The 9,387-nt window shown below is 45.1% G+C and overlaps 1 protein-coding gene across 3 annotated transcripts; it reads right to left on the bottom strand.

Annotated features, from left to right (window-relative positions):
- Positions 1-685: 685 nt before the first annotated feature.
- LAYN (layilin) lies at positions 686-9,115 on the bottom strand. 3 transcript variants are annotated; one of them, XM_088177763.1, is made up of 8 exons: positions 8,866-9,115; positions 7,467-7,490; positions 5,823-6,120; positions 3,859-4,016; positions 2,968-3,006; positions 2,541-2,624; positions 2,106-2,208; positions 686-1,468 (listed from the first exon to the last, which is right to left on the bottom strand). In XM_088177763.1, the coding sequence occupies exons 1-8, from the start codon at positions 8,930-8,932 to the stop codon at positions 1,129-1,131; spliced, it is 1,113 nt and encodes a 370-aa protein (XP_088033889.1). In that variant the 5' UTR covers positions 8,933-9,115; the 3' UTR covers positions 686-1,128. The 3 variants fall into 3 exon arrangements, with proteins under 3 accessions (XP_088033889.1, XP_088033890.1, XP_088033888.1); XM_088177764.1 differs by lacking the exon at positions 8,866-9,115 and adding an exon at positions 8,682-8,859; XM_088177762.1 differs by lacking the exon at positions 7,467-7,490 and having other exon boundaries at positions 8,866-8,972.
- Between the last annotated feature and the right edge of the window lie 272 nt (positions 9,116-9,387).

Here is a 9,387-nt window from a genome sequence, read left to right as displayed (position 1 = left end):
TACTGCATTAGAAACTCCAGATATTGAGTGCCCAGCCCTGAGCACTCTCCTGTATCAGGATTTTGCCTTTCAGGAGAAATCGCTGCCCACTCGATGCTGTTTGCAAAATAATTAGAAGACTGTTTATTTTTTAAATGGATTTCTCCTTTCAGGGCTCAATTTGCAGCACGTCCTGGTGGAGGAGCAGCCGCTGTGACACTGCAGAGCCACAGCCACAGCACCTGGGACATTTAGGAAGTGAGAAGCAGCTGGGACAACTGAAATATTTCAGTGTTTGCAGCAGTCAGCAGCAGCTCAGAGATGTAAAAAACTTCTTCCTGCCTGTTTTGGCAGAACAGATTCATGGCTATGCCTGCACTCGGTTCTCTTGTTATTTCAGCCACATTTAAAGCAGCTTTTTGCCAAACTTTTGTTTCCTCCCAGCTTATGAATTGATTTTTTTTTTTTCATTTTCCTATTTATTTATTTACATGCAATGGAGAACAGCGAACTTTTAGACATCTAAAACACATTTTAGGTGCTTCATAGCCTTGTTCTGCAGCAGCGTTGCTCTCCTGGAGGCAGAAAATCACCTGCAGAACAGAAGGTGTGAAATATTTGTGTTCCTTGGTCTCTGCTTGGTCTCTGTCCCTTCCAGCAGAATGAGGGAGAGAATTGGAGGAGTAAAAATGAGAAAACTCGTGAGTTGAGTTAAAGAAATTTAATAGGCACAGTGAAAGTTACACAAGCAAAGCAAACCGAGGGATTCATTCCCCACGTCCTGTTGGAAGCAGGGCTCCATCACACATTTCAGGTAACTTTGAGCACCTTGGAGGAGGAGGTGGAGGTCTATAAATAAATAAGGATTTTGGATTGTCCTTCAGCTTCAAGGTATATCTTTGGTACAAAAAGGAATCGAGGCTATTAACGAGCCATTCCTGGTGCAAAGCAAAATCTGTACATTCTTTTCAGTTTGGATCTTTAAAAACCCCAATTCTTTCAGAAAATGGAAGAATGAGGGGACAATGCAAAACCAGGACAAGCACCACACATACCATTATTGAACAAGTGCATAGAGAGGGAAGCAAACTCCTGTTGAGACTTAAAATCCAAATTCCAGTGGGTTTTTTTTTTTTCGGGTCCATTTCCTCAATATCCATAAATCTCATTGTCCACCCAGGTGGACTCCTTGCTCCTTCCCACGTGGTGCCCGCAGAGCTCGTAGATGTCATTGGTGACAAAGCCACTCTCTGTGCTGGCCAGTGTCACCAAGCCGGGGCTGGAGGTGTCCTCGGGGTCCCTGCAGGGACTCTCCAGCCCTTCCTGGGCACGGAAGGAGGAATTTTTTGTGCCAGGCCTGGCCCCAGCCAGGTCAGCTTCAGATTGCTTGCTGATCACTCTGTAAATGTCCAGCTCGGGGCTGTCCCTCCTGGGGGGTGGCAGCCAGGCACTGTCACCCTTCGGGGTCACATCCACCAGCTCCTGTCTCCTTAGGAGGGAGAAAGGGGAAAGCCAGGAAATGCTTTGGCACAGAGGAAAGCACAAACCAACAGCAGAACTCTGACAGGAGCTCGGTGACGAGCACGTTCCCAATTCCAGCCATTCCCGGCTGCACTCCTGGAAAATCCCATGGCAGGACAGGGACACTCTGGGCTGCCAGCTCAAATCCAGGGACAGCAAAACTTCTCCTGACACACCCAAAATCCCACAGGATTCCCCCCCCTGAGCTGCTGTGCACGCAGGGAAAGCAAGGACAGGACATTGGTAAACATTATTTGCTCCAAATTGTTGTCTTTTGTTTCCACTGCTGCATTTTTCGCTTTTGAAGGGGAACTTCTGATGATTCAAAGCTTTAATAAGAAAAGTAGAAGGGTTAACACATCGAAATGGTAATCTTGGTGACATTATTTCCTGCCTGCCGTGTCTGTGAATGCAAGGAAAGGATATAATGTGATTTACTTAGAATTTTACTTCACGATTAACTCAGCCTGGAGCACCAACACCATTTTTTCAGCTTTTCTTTGGCTGCAAACTCTCCTGTCCAGGGCTTTTAAACAGGATGGTGAAATCAGCTGTAAACAGGCCGAGGTGTCAGGGTTAATTCCCAACACAAAAATGCCACTCACCTCTTCAGGAACAGCCAAAAGCAGGAGATGCCTGTGAGGGCCAGCAGGAGAAGCAGCACAGGAATGATGGAAATCAAGATGTAGGCAAGGCTCTGAACAGGTTCTGGGGGTAAAAATGAATCAGGGTCATAAGAAGAAACTGCAAGTTTTTCATAATTAATCACAGACATACAAACAGAACATTCACAGCTGAGCCTGCTCAGAAGTGATTTGATAAAAGCAGCTTTTTCACACCCAAAATACTTCGTACACCTTTGGATTTTGAATATTTTTTACCTCCAGAGCAGCCTCCTTATTTTGTCCTGGGAAATACTTGAGAGATGTTTGCTTGTTGTTTTTTTTTTATTATTATTATTTTTTTTCAGCTGTTTTCTATATTCGGTTTCCACATTTTGAGTCCAAGCCTTGGGATGAGGTTTTGAGAGCACAGCTCACCTTTGGCTCCCACAGCTGTTCCATTGGCACCTTTCCTGCGGCGTTCCTCTGGGAATTCTGCCTTCCAGGGCTCTGTTGCCACAGCTGGAAAGAAGCAGCTTCAGTAATACTGCAAATATTTTTTTGGAAATAATAAAAAGCCAGGCTGAGAGGAGATTGAAGAGGCTGAGAGCTGCAAAGATGTGTGAGGTGAACTGGGGGAACTCTGGTACTTCAATCCCTGCAGCATCACCAAATTCTGCATCACCAGCAGCAAGATTTTCCCAGCATGGAACAGCACAGGGCAAGTGCAAACTGCAGGGGAGATTCTTGCTCAGGATGGTTTTTGGGTGTGTTTGACAATGGATGTCAGAGTATTTCCACTGCAAGTCAGCAATTATTTAAAAAAAAAATAAAATAAAATCCCAAACAAATATGTCCAACTCACCTCTTCGGGAATTGTCTGTTGGAGCTTTTGTTGGCTTTTCTGAAAGACAAGAGAAATGCAGAATTTCCAACCTGAGCACTGTTCTTCAGTGCTCTCCCTGAACCTGTGACCTCAAACCCTTCCTAAAAACCCCCAGGGAACTGAAGTAAACCACAAGCAGCTACAGATAGGAGACACTGGGATTTTTTTACCATTTGTTACATAAATTTAAAGTTCTCCCAGTCCCACCAGCAAAGCTGAGGAAGGCTTTCTATGGTGTTTTATCTTCTTTTTCTGCCAGAATTATTGGGATTAAATGCTCAAGAGAATGGTATTTCTTGTTGGAACTCAGATGTTTATTAATTTTTATCTATGTTACAGTGAGTGCTACAGCACTTCAAGCTAACAAGCTAAAAATGGAGCTGGATCTCTCTCTACAAGGCCTTTTAAGGCCAAACTGTCCAATTAAGAGTGGACACCTAAATTATTTTTACTTTTAACCCAATAACCAACCACCCATGATCAGCAATGCAGAATTTTCTACCCAATTACATAAAATCACCCAAACCCATGAAGAAGAAGGTGAAGAAAAAGGACAAAACCTCCACCTCAAAACCTCCATCTTGCTTTCTACCTATTACTATATTTTAAAACCTCAAATTTTATGTTTTGCACCTTGTGATGTCACACACTTTTATTCAAACTATTTATTCAGACTCGTGCTCCTAGTTCTACCATTCAATTTTGGATGCCTTCTGCACAGCCTCAGTGTTTTCCTGGGGGGAGGGGTCAGCACAGAAAATCTAAAATTCTCCATTTCCAAGGTTCCAACAACTTTCCCTATCAACCACTGCCCTGCTCCTTCCCCCAACTGGGGGGGATTGAGTTTTAAATCCCACAGGCACTCATTACCCAGGGAATATTTGCAGATGAAGTTGTTCTTCATGGTGCATCTGTCATCGTTCCACTGGAACATGTAGGGGCCCCCCACTCCGGCTGGGGCAGAGGGTTGGTGGTAGAGCACCACGCACACCTCGCCCCCGCACGACGGCTCGTCCACGTACCAATTCCTGGGGAAAAAAAAAATTAAAAAAAAAACAGCTCAGGGGCACTTTCCAGCTGCTTAGATAAGGGAAAAAAAAGTAGAGTTAAAGGGGTTATGGCACACCCTGCATTTACACTGGGGAGAATGGTAAAATGCAGTTGTTTGGGTTTTTTAATTCTGATTTTCGGCTCTGCGAGCAAGGTGTTCAATAAATATCGGCGAGCTCCTCACAAACACCCTTCCCTCCTTCCTGTCCCAGCCAGCATTTCCAAAAGCTTTCAGCTAGTACAATTAACAGATTTTTAGATTTATTTTTTAATAAATTGGGGTTTTAAATGTAGTGGCGATGTTAGGAGTGAACATGGAATAAACCAGGAACAAGGATTCAGTTCTGGTCCCTGGGTACATCTTTAAGAATGTGGGTTTAGAATTCACTATTTTCTCGTAGACAAGGTTCTTTCTTGAAAATGAAAGTAGCTCAAAATGAGCTGCAATTGTGTAGAGAAAGTGCAAATTCTCCTGAGCTTTCACTGAGCCTTGCAAAGGTTTCTCCACACAATTTTAGGCCTGTGCAAAATGATCATTTTTGCTGTCTCGGTCTCAGCACCTGCAAAATTTTGGCAACTATTTAATGTAAAAAAAAAATAAACCAAACCAGAAGTAAAACCTGGCTTCCTCTGTCAGAAATGCACCAACGCAGCTTTGCAGATAATTTTTTTTTGGTTGTTTTCTAAGAATAAACCTCAATTTTTTTTTGTTTTCTAAGAATAAACCTCACCACCAGACACCTGTGCCGCTTTTCCAAGCAGTGCACAGGAAGGAGGCAGCACTGTAATATCACTGGTAATGAAAAGATATTTTATGTAACTCAGAAAACACCTCTAAAAGTCTCCTGATTTTGCCAATTGTTCAATCCCCACTGATCCTGGAACGAGCAATGCTCTGCCTGCCAAGAATTTGCTGTGAGCTGATGCATGGACCATAAATAATTCCAGATATCCCGAGGTATTCAGCAGGGGTGAACACCCATTTCGAGCAGTCTTTTTCCAATCATTCCGATGCTTTATTTCTTTTTATTATTCCTCCCTCACTTCCTTCCTCCCCTGGTGTTTTCCTTGGCTTTATCATTCAGCATAAATAACTGTGTCTCACCAATGGAAGGCAGCAAAGCTGGGCCTGTTTCTTAGCAGCACATTCCCATTATCCACCCCCAATATCTGAACCATGGGAGAGACTTTCAGACATCAAATCATTCTAAAAACAGTTTTTATTTGTTCATTTCTGAGTGGTTGAAATGCCTTATGGGCTCCCAGAGCAAAAAGGTCACAATTCCAAGGTGTTTTTACACGTCTGATACAATTGGTGTCAAAGTTGTTGCTTTTATAATCTAATTATAACAAATCCTGTGGTTCCTTAAGACAAGGAGGCAGAAATCTAAAAACTGCTGTGAAGATTTATTTGCATGTCTGCAATAAATCCTGCAGCTCTGATATTTTGCTGTCTTACAGGAAAAGATGTTATTTCCTCAGTAAAGGAATAACATTTTTTATTTTTCAGGACATCAGGGGATCTGCAGTGCAGGAACCTTCAGGTCATTCGTCGCTGCCTAATCAGAGATTTTTAAGGCCACACCACTTGTTCTTTCCCCCACTTTTAGCCCCCAAAAATCATCAATTTAACCTGAAGCAGACACTCCTATGGACAACACCAGGAGGGTGATTTGTTCACTGGGATGGGACGAGTGCAGAAGGAACACAAATGACATCTGGCACAAAATCCTGAATTCCTGAAGGCGCTGCACAGTCCCACAGTGCCACTCCCAGGTACCCACCGAAATTTGGATGAGCTCCCATCTGACCACGAGTAGAAGCTGTGACACTCTGTGCTGTTGTCCTCCTCCTCCTTCCTCCTCCTGAGCCCTATCCAGAAGTCCCCATCAGCAGCCAGGAGGCTCCTGATGAACGATTCAATCAATCTCTGCTCTGCTGGGCTCTCGATGCTCACTAAATGTCCCCCATCAGCCCTGCACGCCAGCTCAGCCTCCTCATAGCTGCTCCTGCGGGAGGCATCGTGGAAATAAACGATTTTATAGCAGGGTTTCTGCGTCCCACGCCTGCAAACCGTCTGCCCTGCGGGGAGGGAGAGAAAAGCGTCGCTAAACAGGACCAAAATGAAGGTTAAAACATCAGTTTGGATGAGTTTATACGGAAAACACAACACAGGTAAAAGCCTCTTGTGCTACAAATGGCATCTCCAAGTTTAGGTTGGTCCTTTCGTGTCCTGCTCTTCTCAGCTCCCTCAATTTTCTGGGATTTGCAGATCCTGGGAGTTCTTCCCAAAGAAAACACCGTGCCAGAGCAAGATGATACATGCAGCCTTTTAAAAAGCAAAGTTCCCTTGCAAGGGTTCAAGGAGGCTTTTTAAAATTATGATTATCTTCATCATTTCAATAATTTGATCATTTAACTTTATCAGCATTAATCATTAACATGATTAATGAGGAGTTAAATGGTCAGAATTAGAGGTTTCCTTGTACAAGCAGAGACAGCAAGAATTTCTCTTTTGGGGTTTATGGAATAGCTTGGTGGATATTTCAGTGCCACAGAGTCCCAGGTTATTTGGGGTTGGAAAGGACCTTAAAACCTTTTCATTGCACCCTCCCATGGGATCAGCTCCCACTGAGCCCAGTCCAACCTGGCCTTGGACACTTCCAGGCATGGCACATCCACAACTTCTCTGGCACCGCCCTCACAGGGAAGAATTTCTTCTTTACATCCAACCTCAAACCCTTTCATTTGCCAGTGTCTGCCCCGAGGATCACAAGATGAGTTCCCACAGCCCAATTTCCAGCTCTGCTCTGTGCTCTGCAATGTTTCTGCCTGCCCAGGGAGTAAACAATGTCTGTTTTCAGGCTGTCACAAGCCAAGAAGAAGCACAAGCCTCATTGAAGAAGCAGCAGAGCTTATTTTGGTTCTGAGGGAAGATCAAAGTGAAAAGACACATCATCCAAAATGATGCACTCGTGTGTTTTTTTTTTCAGCAGAGCAGTCCCAATATTTAGACTGTGGAAACAAACAGTTTTGTTTTGCTCAGTAAATATTTCTTTTGCAGGCACAATCTGCTAACCTACATGTTTTTACAACATTTCAGTAACGTTTGTGGTGTGCTTGGAACAAATGGGATAATACAAAGACAGGTCATTATAAACCCGATATGGGTTTAGAATGCCATGGGATATTTGCTGGCTTTGCTTTATCCTTTTATGTTGATCACTGCTAGGAGTTTAAACACCTTTCACACTGGAATTTTTCAGCAGTTAAATAGCCAGAAATGGAGTTTGCTAATATTTTACAGAGGGATTACAATAGGAGCAGGATTTTTACTATTCACAGCATTATTAAAAATACATTTCTAGCATAGCCTGTATTTCCCTTGGGAATTTGAGAATTTCAGAGAAAAAGACAAAGCCCCTTACCTCTTCTGAGGGAAACGTCCACTGCTGTTGGGAGAGGCAAAAGGAAAACACAGACAGCAGAGTTTCATTAAAAATTAAAAAACTCTCTAGAAACAGAGTCACAAAAACTGCACTCAGGCTCTTTGCTGATACACAAACACATCTCGTCCTCCTTAAAAAAAAAAAAAAAAAAAAAAAAAAAGAGGAAGAAAGTCTCTGCCTTGCCAGCCAAACTTGCCATTACTTTCAGCTAAGGAAAAGCAGATTGGAGTCGATTCCTGGCTGGACTTCAGCGCTCGTTCGTGTCCCGAGCTCGGTTTCTGCTCTGAGCAAGGCTGAAAGGATTCCTTGTATTTCCTTCCCCCTTATCTGCTCGCTCGGGATCTGCCCCAAAGCCCAGCGAGCTCCCCAGGGCAGGAAAATCAACAGGAAAAGTTGGGAACGACCAAACCCAACTTTCCCCCGGCGCCACCGCCGAGCAAGAGCATCCCTGCCCATGTCGCGACAGCGCATCCCGACCCTCCCAGCGACAGAGGCGAGGCTGGCGGGATTTCCCCGGGATAGGGAGGATCCCAACACAATCTCCCAGCGATCCCAAGCGATTCTCAGCGATCCCGAGCTGTGACGTTCAACCTGCTCTGAGATTGCCGGGTTGTTTTCTTTAATGAGCCAAGCGGCTCAGAGTTGTTATAAAGTTGTTTATTGCGGAAGCGCATCGGTCTCAAGGCAAAAGTCACAGGCACTAAAGTCCATGCTAAGCTTTGGTATAAAGTCCCAAATAGAAGCAGAAGCAAAGCAAAAGCAATGGCAAAAAGGAAATGGCAAAAAGGAAATGGTAAAAAGCGATGGCAGAAAGCACCAGCTCTCCCCAGTGCACATTCCTGTATAGAAACTTCCCAACAAGCTGAGGCACAAACTCGGATCGCCACTTTTTAACCTGTTAGAATTCTGGTTTCTTAGCACGCCAGGCTACGTATAAAGTACGCGTGTGGTCTATTTTGTTCTATCTGAAAAATGTAAGCGATATTCCCGCTATAGCTTTATTATGTCTAAAATGATGTTCTTGGAGCCTCCACGGAACCCCGAGCATCTAAGACTATATTTTCCAACCTTCACTAGAACTCGAAATTCTACACGGGTATCTAAGACTTTTTACTCACTAAAAAAGCACTTAAACCCCATTCTACTTACTTATACTAAAATTTAAACTTATACCCCTGTGTGTGAGCGCCTTACCACACTTCAATCCACCCAAGGGCTTTAATTCCATCCCCGCCCTCTGATTCCTCTCTGAAGAACTCAGAGACACTCCTGACTCACTGACTGCGACACCGAGCGATCCCAAAAGATCCCGAGCGATCCCAAGAGATCCCAAAAAGATCCCAAAAAAAGATGCCGAGCGATGCCGAGCCCCTCTTACCGCTGAGCAGCCGCGCCCCCGCCGCGCAGCCCAGCGCGGCCGCGCACAGCGCTGCTGCCGCCAGCATCGCTCCGGGGACAGCACGGGACAGCCACCAGCTCCTCCTTCCTCCCTTCCTTCCCTTCCTCCTCCTCCTCTTCCTCCTCTTCCTCCTCCTCCGGGCTCGGCTCAGCGCCCACCCCGCAGCGCTCCGGGGCTGAGCGCTCTCCCCATCATCATCATCATCCTCCTCCTCCTCCTCCTCCTCCCCGGATCCCGCATCCCTCTGCCCGTGTCCCCCCTCCCCGATCCCGTTTTTTATCCCCATCCCATCCCCCCGCCCACCAGGAGCCACCCACGGGCGGGTCCATCCCCACGCTGGAAGTTTTTTTGGGTTTTTTTGGGGGAAGGTTTTTTTTTTTTTCCTGCGCTTTCCCATATCTGGATTTGCAGTGCAGAAGCGGGATGAGCTTTATTGTTCCCTGCCTGCCACGCTGAGCTGCTTTATTCCATCCCAATCCCAATTTTTCCAAATCTAAACAC

This window comes from Sturnus vulgaris, chromosome 23 (assembly GCF_052056855.1).
Source record: "Sturnus vulgaris isolate bStuVul1 chromosome 23, bStuVul1.hap1, whole genome shotgun sequence".
Lineage (NCBI taxonomy): Eukaryota > Metazoa > Chordata > Aves > Passeriformes > Sturnidae > Sturnus > Sturnus vulgaris.
This window is presented reverse-complemented; position numbering and strand designations above follow the sequence as displayed.

Bases quoted from the DNA above. Each gene is read 5' to 3' on its own strand.
- LAYN (XM_088177763.1), bottom strand. From the start codon at position 8,932: ATGCTGGCGGCAGCAGCGCTGTGCGCGGCCGCGCTGGGCTGCGCGGCG. The intron at 2,209-2,540 runs GTGAGCTGTGCT...TTTTACCCCCAG, and splicing joins AACAGCTGTGGGAGCCAAAG to AACCTGTTCAGAGCCTTGCC. The intron at 1,469-2,105 runs GTGAGTGGCATT...CTCCCTCCTAAG, and splicing joins TTTTGGCTGTTCCTGAAGAG to GAGACAGGAGCTGGTGGATG.